Source organism: Callionymus lyra, chromosome 8 (assembly GCF_982586985.1).
Source record: "Callionymus lyra chromosome 8, fCalLyr1.hap1.1, whole genome shotgun sequence".
In the NCBI taxonomy this organism is placed as follows: Eukaryota; Metazoa; Chordata; class Actinopteri; order Syngnathiformes; family Callionymidae; genus Callionymus; species Callionymus lyra.
Genome location: NC_141825.1, coordinates 22,610,107 through 22,625,748, shown reverse-complemented (window position 1 = coordinate 22,625,748; position 15,642 = coordinate 22,610,107). Strand labels below are relative to the sequence as shown.

Here is a 15,642-nt window from a genome sequence, read left to right as displayed (position 1 = left end):
ACTAATTTTAATAACATTAAAAAAATTAATTATAAAGATGTTATTTGCTTTTTCTATATTGGACTTTTAGTTTGTGGGGAAATTCTCTGTTCTTGGTAAAAAAAACTATTGTAAAAGTGTATATTTATATTCACTATATCATTGAAATATCATTGTGTATCTCACAAAGCTCCAATTCATATTTTAATTGACATGTTTAATGTTCTTAAAAGCTCAAAATAATGGACGTAACACGAAATATTTTTTAATTAAATTGCGTAAATTACATGAATGACATAGAGATAATGTGTAACTTAAAAATGTTTTTTAATTTTATGTAAATGAGGTGGATTTATTTGCTAAATGATGATTTATTTTGGCAGCAATGCTTTGCAGACGAACGTCAGGACATCTTTGAAAGTACGTCCTGGAGCATGTACCTGCGCTACATCACCACCAACAAAAGTTTAGTCTACGTGCTCATATTCATACTGATCGTCTTTGCCATTGAGGTAAGTAACAATATTTTCATTTACTAACAATTTCAATTATTTTTATTACATATACATTTTATATACATTTCTGAAACGTTTTTATTTTACATTCTTCTTCATATTTTAAACATTCCTTTATACATTTATTTTATTATTTTAATATGGATTTCATTTTCTCAACCCAACACAAATCATTTAAAAAACATTAATTTTATTTATGTTTTAACATAAAAAAAAACAACAACTTTATAATTGAATTAAAATAATGAATTAAAAAATGAAACGACGAAGAAGAATGTCAATTTTATTTAACTTTTCACTAGATATTTATATATATATTATGTATATTATATATATTTTATTCTAATCTAATTCTTAAAAAAACAACTTTTTTTTTTTCAATTATTTTTTAACATTAATAGAAGTTTTTATATTTTACATTGTTAAAAAATAAATATAATAATTATGTCAACCCCCAACTATTTTAATGTTATTTGTTTATGTACCTTGTTCTTTCTACATACATATTTATAAGATATAATATACTTTTTATTGATTTTCTAACCCATATTAATAGATGCATATATTTTTTAAATATTTTTTTATTTTTACCTACAAGCTTCTTTATATTTAACATTTTATTATATTTCTTTAAATATTATTACTTAATTGATTTAAATTTCTTCCATTTTTAATCCTACTCTAACTACTTAATATATCTTAACGCTTACATTTACAATGACTTTTCTATTATTTTAATAAATGTATTATTTTAATTATTATTAATTAATATTAATTATTTTAATAATAATATTATTTTTAAGTGTAGATGTTGTTCAAGGTCACTGCATGTTCAAATGTATCTGTGGTTTCGACAGGTTGCTGGTTCAGTCATCGGCATTTTCCTCATCACGGAGTGAGTAAAATGTTGATGACACATTTATGGTATACATTTATATAGTTTTATATCCATGTATCATCTCATCCTCAGCACAATATGGAGGGACGGCGCCAACCCTTCGTCGCCCAACTACATCGACGAGCAGCACCCGAACGCCTCGTCGCCGCCCGTCACACTGAACGTCATCGTCACGCCCACCAGCGCCTACTACATCATCTACATCTACGTGGCCACGTCTGAGAGCGTGCTGGCCTTGGGCTTCTTCCGAGGACTGCCGCTCGTGCACACCTTACTCACCGTCTCCAAGAGACTTCACGAGCAGATGCTGAGTGCTGTGCTGCGAGCTCCCATGAGTGTGCTCAACACCATGAAGACCGGTGAGTCTCTGAAGGATCTCAACACCACAATATAACGGCTGACACTTTAGTTTTCTTCAAAATGGATTTTTCATACTAAGATTTTTATATTGAATTTCAATAATATATATAAATAAAATGTTTTTAACAATTTCAATCTAACCCACTTTTATTTTGAAAATATCCTGCTTTTTAATTTATAATATTCAAAAGACTAAACAAATTCAATGTTTCAATACATAAATGATTCAATTTAATAATTAATTAATTCTTTAAATATACAAATTATGGAATTCAATTATTCAATAGAATTTATTAAACCTTTTAATATACAATATTTTACATTTTATTATTAAAATGAAGTTCACTCATTACTATATACGTATATAAAAAGTAAAATTATAAGTTTTGTATATACTGTGTATATATATATATATATATATATATAAGTTTCAAAATGTTAAATGTTAAATTAATCCATTCAATATTGTGAACCGACTGATATAAAGTACTTTCATAATTGTCCATGTGCATTGAAATGTTTTCTTTTTTAATATTCACATTATTATGTTGAATTTTAAAAAAAAAAATTGGAATCAAGGTCAATATGACAAAAATAACAAAAATATATATCAATTTGTAAATGTTTTGATTTTTAAATTAAAATATTAAAGAAAAAAAACAACCTTTCAATATTGAAATTATAGAATTAAATTATACAAAATAATAATTAAATGCATAAAAAAACATTTCAATAAAAAAACGAAATTATGGGATTTATTAATAACAGTCATCTGCTAAATTCATGAATTTAAATGTAATGTTTAAGAAATCAATTAATTATGGATGAATAATTAATAAATCTCTCACCAGCAGAAAGTAAAATACGTTTATTCCTTCAGGTCGGATCATGAACAGGTTCACCAAAGACATGGCCACCATCGACGACATGTTGCCTCTGGTGCTGTTTGATCTAATCCAGGTAATGTAATCTTAATCCAAGAATCACCAAATAGAGGAAATTAACTTAGGCAGGAAGCACGTGTTGGAGTTTAAACATGCAGTACTGCAAAAAGTGTCAATTAATGCTTTTCTTGCTTATTTCTGATAGTTTCTTTTTTCTTGTACTAGCTTACTCTGATCGTCACGGGCGCCATCTTCACCGTGTCCATCATGCGGCCATACATCTTCATCGCAGCCATTCCCTTAGCCATTATCTTTGTTGTCCTCAGGAAATACTTCCTGCGAACTGGCCAGCAACTCAAACTTTTGGAAGCTGAAGGTGAGAGAGAAACGTGTTCATGGTTTCACCAAATGCAGATTTATTCAACCTTAATCTGATGAAGCTTCATCAAGCAGTGTTGTATTTTTAAAGGTCAGTAGGCGGCGCTCTCTATATAAAATTGACGTGAGGTTTTAATAGAATATCTGTATCGCAGCAGAAGATTATAGAACTAGAGAGCTACATCTAGTGGACCACGACACTGTTTTATGAATCTTCATCGACACATCACAAGCAAGTCATCGTTCTGCACCTTCATCTATTTTATGTGTCCTCCCTTGTTCATTGTATCTTCCTCATGTCCTCATTTACATCCATTCATCTTATTGATTGTTTCTTCTCCCGTCCATTCCTGACTTCCGTCACTCAACATGTCCATCAGATAAATGAAGAAACAAACAAGGTTGAAAATATGTTTCTGGTTTCCCCATGTGTCTGCAATGTCTTAACTCATAGTTGCGCCGTTGTCATACACCACATGTGCATTTTTTAACTAAAAAGTTTTCACTTTTTTATTTTTCTGGTAACTTGGAAAAGTCTGTGAGTTCTTCAGGTCTATGAAAAAAAGTCGTATAGTGGAGAACATTGTTAAAACAATAGCTAGAGAAAATACAAAATGTGAAAGTAGAATAGCATGATGTGAGGAATGAAATCAATACACTGATGTATATTTATTTCGCAATACTTTAATTATATTCAACAGCACTGTATTGATTTCTTCTTTTACTTCCAAATCATTTAATTTTAATATAGTGTTTGTTTATTTATCAATCAAGTGTGTTTAATCCGACAATTTATTTTATATTGGCATGCAAATAACAATGGGGTTTGTTCATTTTTAGTGTTGCAAAAAAACTTCCATTAAACAGTAAATACGTCTGCAGCTAAAGTAACAACGCAAGATCCCAGCAATGCCTGAGGACGAGAGGATACAGTAGACTCTAGCAGCTTTTAAACTGAGAGTGGAAAAATCCCAAGTAGTTACTTATAAGTAGTGTCCACTAAAACGATTATCAAAAAATATATTGTATTGAATCACATTCTGAGAATAGTGTATTTTTTTAAATTGTATTGCAAGATTATCCTATCGTAACGAATCCTTACGTAAAAGTTGATTTTAAAAAAATTATAAAGTGTATATTTAATTCAACAAACATTCATATTTTAATTTGAATGTTAAAGAAAACATCAAGAAAACATCTTAATGTGATAAGAACTTTTGTTGTTTTAAAATATATATGTATATATATATATATATAAAAAATAATCAAATTTTAAAACTTGGTTAGTCATTGATTTACATGGTTTCTGGTTTTAGCCTGAACCTCATGTTGACCACAAAATACAGTCAAAGGGCCATATTTGGCACCGGGGCCACATTTGTAGGTCCACTTGTTGGCAAGCTAGCATCTAAAGAAAAACATTCAGGTCGACTGCTGGCGAGCGTGGCTCGGGGTGAGAGGTCAGAGTTTAAGAACACAGAACACAAGAGAGGAAGAGCTGAAGGAAATGATCCGAGCGAGCGTGTCACGAGCAGAGAAATAACATCCATATAGCGATTCAAAGCATCTCCCGATGGATGAAGTCATCAAACATCTGAGAGTGCGAGAGTGAACATCGGGGGGACAAGAAAAACTAATTGTACTTTGACACTTCAGATTTAAAAAAAGCAGGTCAGTGGACTTCTGCTGACCAGTGTGTGTTTTGGACGACTCGGCTCCACTCAGGGCTCTCTCCGACCGAACCCGTGTCTCTGCGGGTTTCCGGAGCCAGCCGGACTTGTCAGAGGGAGCAGTTGAGCTGGGATTTCCTTCAGCCGCATCCTGGTTCTGCTCGCTGATGTCGAAAGACATGAGCGAACAAAAAAAATACAGTTGATATTCGGCATGTGACGCACTCGTGTTTTGGACGAACGTATTTAGTTTCATTATTGTTTCTGCTGCTGTTTTCCAGTCAGGCGAGAGTTAAACGTATCAAAACCATTCATCGAACAACAATAGTTGCATGTGACGTCGTCTCTTGTTTTCCAGCTCGAAGCCCCATCTTCTCGCACCTCATCATCTCCCTGAAGGGCTTGTGGACGATCCGTGCCTTCGGACGCCAGACGTACTTCGAGACCCTCTTCCACAAGGCCCTCAACACGCACACGGCCACGTGGTTCCACTACCTCTCCACGCTGCGCTGGTTCCTGTTCCGCTGCGACATGATCTTCGTCTTGTTCTTCACCGCCGCCGCCTTCATCGCCGTGGGAACCAACCGTGAGTCACAGCACGAATGCTCGTCCAAGCGTTCACGGAAATCATTCCTGTCCAGATCCTGATGATAAAAATCGACAATATTCTTTGACGTTTTGAATACATTTTACTGCAGCATTTGCTCATGTTTTCGTTGACGTGCTATTGTTCTCCACAGAGGACAAACCGGGAGAGATCGGGATCATCGTGGCCTTGGCTATGCTGATTTTAGGAACCTTCCAGTGGGCGGTCATTACTAGTATAACTGTGGATGGACTGGTATGTTTTGATTCAAATAAGATCCAAAATATAATAGATAAATGATGAATATGAACAAGTTTTAATTCGGTTTTACTAGTATCTATGAAATATGAGCTATAGTTATATTATAAATAATAGACAAAATTACAATATATATATATTTATTTTATTGTGGTACTTCTGGTGTTCCATAGGTAGTTACCGTAGACACTGGGATCTCGCGGGAGAATGTTTCCTGTCTGTGTAGCATGTTAGCCTTTTAGCTTCTGCTTAAAACAAGCTTAAAATATAGACTTATTTAGTTTTATTTCAGAACAATTCCTCTTGTCGAGGCTTCGATACCTGATGGATGTTACAGACGAGCAGTACGTAGGTATTTGGATGTTTTTTGTGTCTTTTTGGACGAGGATAATAGAGTGACGGTTATACAGACATACATTTCTGCCTGTAAGTACAAAAAAACACAGATTACTCTGAAAATAATTCCAACCCTTAGTCGACATGAGGGTTAGTAGAACATTAGTGAATTTTGGGTGAACTCTCCCATCAAGCTATATTTAAACAGGTAAATCTGACCCAACAGGAGCCTTTTTTCACATGTGGTATGTGGCAACGGAGGCTCCACGACATTGCCGTAACACTGGCTTGACATTTTTCTTAAATATTTCTGCTTGTAATAAACTTGTCATCTGACTGCAAATATATTCTTAGCAAAGAGTAATTTTCTTGTTAGATGGACAATAAAATGATATAATGAAAAAACATCTAATGGCTTTAAAATAGTGAACATAAATATGTTTGCTACTGATTATAATGGGGAAAAGGAAATTAAATGCGGTGAATTAAGTGTTAATGTAATTAAATATTTCAATACAAGGAGATAAATGCCAGAGTTGTAAGAGCTGTGGCTACACAACATAATTACTGCTGGTTTCACGGAACTAAATAAGAATTCTGAGTCCATTAGTTTTCCTAATGTCTGACTTTTAAGAGGAAGGAAATACACTTTATTGATCCTCAGCGACTCGAAGCAATCAGAGATCGAGTGTCTTGTCCAGGGACACATCCGGACGCTGAGATGGAACCAGTGAACCCATGACCTTCCAGACTCATGACTCATGCTCACTTTTTTAACAGTTTTTCTTGCTAGTTCTGATTCAAAGAACAAAAAAATCTTTAAAAACAGGCTATTATCTCTCAGTTAATAACAAAACTTTTTACACAATTTATTCCTCTCTTCCAGATGCGCTCGGTGGACCGGGTGTTCAAATTCATCGACCTCCCCACGGAGGAGGTCAATCCTGGAAAGCCTGGCGGCAAAGGCGGAGACGACCTGGTCATAGACAACCCTCACGCTCAGGACTGTTGGCCCAACCGTGGGCAGCTGAACGTCCAGGGCCTCAGCGCCAAGTACACGGAGGCGGGACGAGCGGTCCTCAATAACATCTCCTTCTCTGTGGACGGGGGTCAAAGTGTAAGTTACTGTCTGAAGATTGGATTGTGATGAAAGACGGCGGGAGTTTTCATTTCGACCTTGAAGCTCAGCACATGAAGGAGTCAGACTTCTTCAGGCAAGGTCATTCAATGAAAAGTCTCTGCAGTACTGAAGAAGCAAAGATCTACCAGTAGTACAATTCTTTCGTCTAATTGTTGTGGCGGAGAAGCTTCAGACTCACAAATAGTTAAATTCTTTGCATAAATGTTAATAAAATGTCTTTAGTTCAAAGCTAGTTCTCTATTTTACCACAAAAATGCGTTTTTTGACAATAATACATCGCGTATTTGTATGCAAGATAATTTAGTTTGAGTTAATCCTGCACTGATTTAACTGTGCTGCCATCTAGTGCTGCTACTAAGGACTGCAGTTAAAAAATGTTTTTAATTTCTTTAACGTTGTGGGCAATTCCATTTCTTTAGGGACCATATTGTATAACGGATGCTGTTGTTGCCGACAAGCAAAAATAAAGGAGCGAAAAAATGTTTTAAAAAAAATCCAGTTAAATATGGTTATATTAGTATTTAATTCCACTTTTATTTTTAAAGAATACGAGCAATTTTTCCCCCAAGTATGTTTTAATATTATTTTGAATGGACAAACAGAAACCATAATAGCAAGCAATAGAATGTAAAATAAAATGGTTGGTTAATCTATGATCACAGCAAAACAAACTAACAAGTTGTTGCTCAGTTTTATTGTGTTCTTTTTCTCTGGAAATGATTATAGAAAAAAGTTTATTGTTATGTGTTTTGTCAACTTTGTTCTGACTTGGACACCATGTGACTCCAGGTGGGTCTGCTGGGCAGGACCGGCTCAGGTAAGAGCACCTTGCTCTCCGCCCTGCTGCGCCTGGCGTCCACAGAGGGAGAGATCTCCATCGACGGCGTCTCCTGGAACTCTGTGTCGCTGCACACCTGGAGGAAGGCTTTTGGGGTGTTGCCACAGGTGTGAACCCCGCAGTATCACGTTTCACTTTGTCTCTGAAAGTCGTTCTTAAGTTGTTCCTGTTTCCTTATGTTGAACCAGAAAGTCTTTATTTTGACTGGAACTTTCCGGATGAATCTGGACCCACACGGGCGCTACAGTGACGAGGAGCTGTGGAGGGTCGCTGAGGAGGTGAGGCCGCTGGACTTGTTGTATATTACCTTCATAGTATGGTTTAAGCTGCTTCTTTGGCTGTTGTTGAGTCAAAACTTCCACAAACACTGGAAAGGTTTTACAAATGTGTTTCTGTACCGTGATCCGCGGAGGAGTAACATGACCAGTCACGACGGAAAAGAGGCAAGTTGTCTGTGCGTGTTTGAGGCTTTGTTTACTGAGTCACGCATTTGTAAATCGAGTTACACATTTGTAAATCAAGTAATGTTTGTAAATTGATTAACACATGTGTAAATCAAGTAACATATTTTTAAATCAAGTAACGTTTGTAAATTGAGTATCACATTTCTAAATTGAGTAACACATTTCTAAATTGAGTAACACATTTCTAAATTGAGTAACACATTTGGAAATCGAGTAACACATTTGGAAATCGAGTAACACATTTGGAAATCGAGTAACGCAATTGGAAATCGAGTAACATATTTGGAAATCGAGTAACACATTTGGAAATCGAGTAACGCAATTGGAAATCGAGTAACATATTTGGAAATCGAGTAACGCAATTGGAAATCGAGTAACATATTTGGAAATCGAGTAACACATTTGGAAATCGAGTAACGCAATTGGAAATCGAGTAACATATTTGGAAATCGAGTAACATATTTGGAAATCGAGTAACACATTTGGAAATCGAGTAACACATTTGGAAATCGAGTAACGCAATTGGAAATCGAGTAACATATTTGGAAATCGAGTAACGCAATTGGAAATCGAGTAACATATTTGGAAATCGAGTAACACATTTGGAAATCGAGTAACGCAATTGGAAATCGAGTAACATATTTGGAAATCGAGTAACATATTTGGAAATCGAGTAACATATTTGGAAATCGAGTAACATATTTGGAAATCGAGTAACACATTTGGAAATCGAGTAACACATTTGGAAATCGAGTAACACAATTGGAAATCGAGTAACATATTTGGAAATCGAGTAACGCAATTGGAAATCGAGTAACATATTTGGAAATCGAGTAACACATTTGGAAATCGAGTAACGCAATTGGAAATCGAGTAACATATTTGGAAATCGAGTAACATATTTGGAAATCGAGTAACACATTTGGAAATCGAGTAACACATTTGGAAATCGAGTAACACATTTGGAAATCGAGTAACGCAATTGGAAATCGAGTAACACATTTGGAAATCGAGTAACACATTTGGAAATCGAGTAACGCAATTGGAAATCGAGTAACACATTTGGAAATCGAGTAACGCAATTGGAAATCGAGTAACATATTTGGAAATCGAGTAACATATTTGGAAATCGAGTAACACATTTGGAAATCGAGTAACATATTTGGAAATCGAGTAACGTATTTGGAAATCGAGTAACATATTTGGAAATCGAGTAACGCAATTGGAAATCGAGTAACATATTTGGAAATCGAGTAACGTATTTGGAAATCGAGTAACGTATTTGGAAATCGAGTAACGTATTTGGAAATCGAGTAACATATTTGGAAATCGAGTAACGCAATTGGAAATCGAGTAACACATTTGGAAATCGAGTAACATATTTGGAAATCGAGTAACGTATTTGGAAATCGAGTAACGTATTTGGAAATCGAGTAACATATTTGGAAATCGAGTAACGCAATTGGAAATCGAGTAACACATTTGGAAATCGAGTAACATATTTGGAAATCGAGTAACGCAATTGGAAATCGAGTAACGTATTTGGAAATCGAGTAACATATTTGGAAATCGAGTAACACATTTGGAAATCGAGTAACATATTTGGAAATCGAGTAACGTATTTGGAAATCGAGTAACGTATTTGGAAATCGAGTAACATATTTGGAAATCGAGTAACACATTTGGAAATCGAGTAACACATTTGGAAATCGAGTAACACATTTGGAAATCGAGTAACATATTTGGAAATCGAGTAACGCAATTGGAAATCGAGTAACGTATTTGGAAATCGAGTAACACATTTGGAAATCGAGTAACACATTTGGAAATCGAGTAACACATTTGGAAATCGAGTAACATATTTGGAAATCGAGTAACACATTTGGAAATCGAGTAACATATTTGGAAATCGAGTTACACATTTGGAAATCGAGTAACATATTTGGAAATCGAGTAACATATTTGGAAATCGAGTAACATATTTGGAAATCGAGTAACACATTTGGAAATCGAGTAACATATTTGGAAATCAAGTAACACATTTGGAAATCGAGTTAGGTATTTGTAAATAGATTTGCTTCTAAATCAAGTTACACTTTTTTTTTATCAAGTTAAGCCTTTTTTCATCTACTTAATTTATTTTAAATCAAGTTTCATGTTTCGTGGAGTTATGCACTTGCGTATCACTGTACTGACACACTTACACACTTACACAAGTATTTTACTCATTTGCTAACAGCAGTTTTAACTAAAACACAGCCCTGCACACATAACTGTGGGCTCGGGTGAGAATATAATGTAAAACGTATCAAAAGGTAATTCTAGACTCCCTTTAAGTCAGTTAGAAATCTATGGGAAAAAAAGAGGATTCAGATGCTGCTGAAGGTATAATACTGTTTGTACTTTCATGTTCCCTCATAAAATGTCCATTTATTTGTGACCTTCTGAACTGATCTGAAGCCAGAATGAAGAGCAAGAGTCACGTGTGGAATCAAGTGACTCGTGTGTCTCAGGTTGGACTGAAGTCAGTGATCGAGCAGTTTCCTGACAAACTGGACTTCCAGCTGGAGGACGGAGGAAACGTGTTGAGCAACGGACACAAGCAGCTCATGTGTCTGGCCCGGTCCATTCTCAGCAAGGCCCGGATTCTTCTGCTGGACGAGCCCGCCGCCTACCTCGACCCCATGTCAGTGTTTACAGTGTTCTGTGTGTTTGTGTGTGAACTTTCAACTCATCCAAACTGTTTTTACAAGAATAGATACTGATGATGATGATGATGTTGACGATTATGATGAAGATGATGATGATGATGATGATGATGATGATGATGTTGACGATTATGATGAAGATGATGATGATGATGATGATGATGATGTTGACGATTATGATGAAGATGATGATGATGATGATGATGTTGACGATTATGATGATGATGTTTATGATGTTGACGATTATGATGAAGATGATGATGATGTTGACAATTATAAGGAAGATGATGATGATGATGATGATGATGTTGATGTTTATGATGTTGACGATTATGATGAAGATGATGATGATGTTGACAATTATAAGGAAGATGATGATGATGTTGACAATTATGAGGAAGATGATGATGAGGATGAAGATGATGTTGATGTTTATGATGTTGACGATTATGATGAAGATGATGATGATGTTGACAATTATAAGGTAGATGATGATGATGTTGACGATTATGAGGAAGATGATGATGATGAGGAAGATGATGATGATGATGATGAGGATGACGGTGACAATGATGGCGTTTATGAAGATGATGGTGGTGTGATGATGTTGACAATTATGAGGAAGATGATGATGAGGATGAAGATGATGTTGATGTTTATGATGTTGACGATTATGAGGAAGATGATGATGATGATGTTGACAATTATGAGGAAGATGATGATGAGGATGAAGATGATGATGATGTTGACAAATATGATGAAGATGATGATGAGGATGAAGATTATGATGAGGATGAAGATGAGGAAGATGATGATGATGACGATGATGACGATGAGGATTAAGATGATAATGATGTTGACAATTATGATGAAGATGAAGATGAAGATGAAGAAGATGATGATGATGACAATGATGAAGACGATGATGATGATGAAGATGACGAAGATGAGGATGAAGATGATAATGATGTTGACAATTATGATGAAAATGATGATGACAATGATGAAGATGATGAGGATGATAATGATGTTGACAATGATGATGATGATGATGAAGATGAAGATGATGATGATGATGATGATGATAATGATGAAGACGATGATGATAATGATGAAGATGATGATGATAATGATGAAGATGATGATTATGATGATGATGAGGATGATGATGATAATGATGTTGACAATTATTATGATGAGGATGAAGATGAGGAAGATGATGATGATGATGATGATGATGAGGATGAAGATGAGGAAGATGATGATGATGATGAGGATGATGAGGATGAAGATGAGGAAGATGATGATGATGATGATGATGATGAGGATGAAGATGAGGAAGATGATGATGATGACGATGATGACGATGAGGATTAAGATGATAATGATGTTGACAATTATGATGAAGATGAAGATGAAGATGAAGAAGATGATGATGATGACAATGATGAAGACGATGATGATGATGAAGATGACGAAGATGAGGATGAAGATGATAATGATGTTGACAATTATGATGAAAATGATGATGACAATGATGAAGATGATGAGGATGATAATGATGTTGACAATGATGATGATGATGATGAAGATGAAGATGATGATGATGATGATGATGATAATGATGAAGACGATGATGATAATGATGAAGATGATGATGATAATGATGAAGATGATGATTATGATGATGATGAGGATGATGATGATAATGATGTTGACAATTATTATGATGAGGATGAAGATGAGGAAGATGATGATGATGATGAGGATGAAGATGAGGAAGATGATGATGAAGATGAGGAAGATGATGATGATGAGGATGACCGTGACAATGATGGCGTTTATGAAGATGATGGTGGTGTGATGATGTTGATGATATTAAAGATGATGATGATGATGATGTTGATGATATTAAAGATGATGATGAAGATGTTGACTATTACGATGATGATGGTGAGGATGAAGATGATGACTAGGATGAAGATGATGACATTGTGTGTCCGTGTGTGTTCAGAACTCTGCAGGTCCTGAAGAAGACGCTGAAGCAGGTCTTCTCTGGCTGCACCGTCATCTTGTCAGAACACAGAGTCGAGCCGCTGCTGGAGTGTCAATCATTCCTGGTGAGTTCAAGTACATTCGTGCGTGTGTGTGTGTGCGTGTGTGTGCGCGTGTGTGCGTGCGTGTGCGTGTGTGTAACCCAGAACGTTTGCGACCGTTAATATCTTAAAGCCACAGACCGTCAGTGAAATTATTCTCAATATTTACATTTTTTAAATTTATTAATATTGTTGTTGTCATTCCAAGTCACTGAACCTTTATTTAAAAAAACAAACTTGACAGGATGTTAATAGGAACAGATCGAAGTGTGTAATACTAGAAAAATACTGCGGTTTAATCTCGCATGACTTTGTAAAAAAGAGTTTCTCGTAAATTCAGTTTACATCACTTTTTTCAACTCAACACTTATTTCGGTGCTTTAAGGAGGATAAATCCGTCTTCTTCTCTTCAGCGCGTATCAGCTAATTATCGCAGATGCAGCTCCCTCTACTGGTAGCAATTGGAAATGCAACACACAGAAAGCATTACATACAAGCGTTTTATTTTTAAACGGATTAACTTCTCTTTCGAATCTAGAAAATCAAATTCTAAATAAATGAAACGCACAAGATTGACCTCTTTTGTCCAGTTGGACTCTTTAAACGACTGTGTGGACGGTAATAACAAACCTGTTTTTCCTAAATACCATCTTTGTTTAGATACTTGACAGGATCACTCGTCGTGACCTGATGTGTGTCATGTGTGTGAAAACACGTGTATAAAGTTTTTAATACATTTTAAAATAGCATTTTTTAATGTAAAATGTTCCGACTGTTAGTGATGTTCTACTGTCACGAATCCTGTTTTCTAGGAGTGTGTATTCGCAAGAATCAGGTGATACGATATGTATCACGATACAGGAGCAACAATAGGAAACATTAAATATATTGTAATACTGTAGTAACAAGGATATATGTATAGTATTGTCGAGTACTTGACTCTGGTGTTGTAGTATTTACAGACTACATGACTCTTGATGAAGTCTTAACTACTTTCATTTGTTTTGAAACAAAAATATGTCCAAACATCGGCTTTAAAAGCTGCTGGAGTCACTGTATCCTCTCATCCTCAGTCGCGGGATTTCACTGTTACTTCAGCTGCAGCTGCCATCTTACAGATGGAAGTTTAATTGCAGCCCAAAAATGAACAAACACAATTAAATTGTTCACGTTAATTGTAAATAAAATGTTTTTGAAAAAACAAATTATTTTATTTTCTACTCACTTTATTGAAATATAAACCATAAAAATAACTATTTTAAATGAAAAAAGAAAAGAAAAAATACAGCGATATATCAGTGTATTGATATTTTCTCTCACCAGAATGTTTTTTACTGAATTTTAACTTTTCTAAAAAACTGTTTGTATTTCTTGAGTGAGTTGAATGAAATGTAAAACGTTGAAGGAACACGTTCTTCACTAAGAGAGATTTTAAATCCAAGTAGCCGTGGGTTCAGATCCGTTGCTTGACTTGTTCTTCGCTCCAGATGATCGAGAGAAGCTCCATGAAAACCTACGACTCCATCCACAAGCTGCTGAACGAGACCAGCCACCTGAAGCAGGCCATGAGTCCCACCGACCGCCTGCGCGTCTTCCCCAACCTGCACCGCCTCAACTCCAGCAAGAGGGCGGCGCCACCCGCCGCCAAGATCTCGTCGCTGCCGGAGGAAACGGAGGAAGACGTGCACGACACGCGACTGTGAACCAGAGACTTTCGTGTCGGGAGGATTTTGAAAGAAAAAATCTCCAACCGACTCACGTGCCTTTAAAGCTGTTCAGAGATTTATTTATGCGAGGGTCGTTCTCTGAGAGGTCAGAGGTCAACGATAATTTAATAGAAGGGGTTCATTAAAACATGAGGGTTTTTCTTAAAGACAGTTATTTCTCTCCATATGCACTTTAGCGACGCCCTGAAGGTACGAAGATGTTCCTCGTCTGGAGGACAAACTAGAAGATCAGCTTTGATTGTTGAGACGTTGATCTCTGGAGGAAAACATTAGTTTTGTCAGATCATCAGGTTCGTGGTTGAACTTTTTTTTTTACTCTGTAATTTAAGTCCAATAGGAAAAGTGGGAACAGGATTCATTTTCAATCGTCTCTTTACAGTAAAACTTTTGAGATTCTGTTTGTGTCGTTTGTTTGTCGAGTCGCACCTGAGCAGGTAAATCTCTTCACACCTGATTGAAGTGATAAAGACTGAAGTTTGGTTTTGTTCCAGGTCGTCTCGTTCTATTCTGGTCTGAAACACTCTCAGGTAAAACCTCTTAATCTTCTTTTATTTTCTATTAAATGATCATTTATATATATTTAAACAGTATTTAATTGTATTCAAAAGATACATATTATATAATATGCAAATGCTGTTTATTGATGTCAATTATAATTCAATAAACAAAAGAAAAATTTGATTCTAGTGAATTATATATAATTTATAATTTAATTAATTTCTTTGCACAACATTTTAAAATAAATGTTTTTTACAGAACTATAAAGACAAAATATATCAGTTATATCAGGAATATATTAACCAT

General features: G+C 35.4%; 1 protein-coding gene across 1 annotated transcript in view; it reads left to right on the top strand.

Annotated features, from left to right (window-relative positions):
* Positions 1 to 15,234, top strand: part of cftr (CF transmembrane conductance regulator) — a 29,913-nt gene extending 14,679 nt beyond the window's left edge. Inside the window, exons 15-27 of the mRNA XM_087796817.1 lie at positions 363 to 491; positions 1,352 to 1,389; positions 1,465 to 1,751; positions 2,633 to 2,712; positions 2,862 to 3,012; positions 5,043 to 5,270; positions 5,425 to 5,525; positions 6,751 to 6,981; positions 7,795 to 7,950; positions 8,032 to 8,121; positions 10,821 to 10,993; positions 13,030 to 13,135; positions 14,599 to 15,234. Coding sequence (XP_087652943.1) covers positions 363 to 491; positions 1,352 to 1,389; positions 1,465 to 1,751; positions 2,633 to 2,712; positions 2,862 to 3,012; positions 5,043 to 5,270; positions 5,425 to 5,525; positions 6,751 to 6,981; positions 7,795 to 7,950; positions 8,032 to 8,121; positions 10,821 to 10,993; positions 13,030 to 13,135; positions 14,599 to 14,814 — 1,986 coding nt within the window. The 3' untranslated portion in view covers positions 14,815 to 15,234. The remainder of the gene's footprint in view (positions 1 to 362; positions 492 to 1,351; positions 1,390 to 1,464; positions 1,752 to 2,632; positions 2,713 to 2,861; positions 3,013 to 5,042; positions 5,271 to 5,424; positions 5,526 to 6,750; positions 6,982 to 7,794; positions 7,951 to 8,031; positions 8,122 to 10,820; positions 10,994 to 13,029; positions 13,136 to 14,598) is intronic.
* The last annotated feature ends 408 nt before the right edge of the window (positions 15,235 to 15,642 follow it).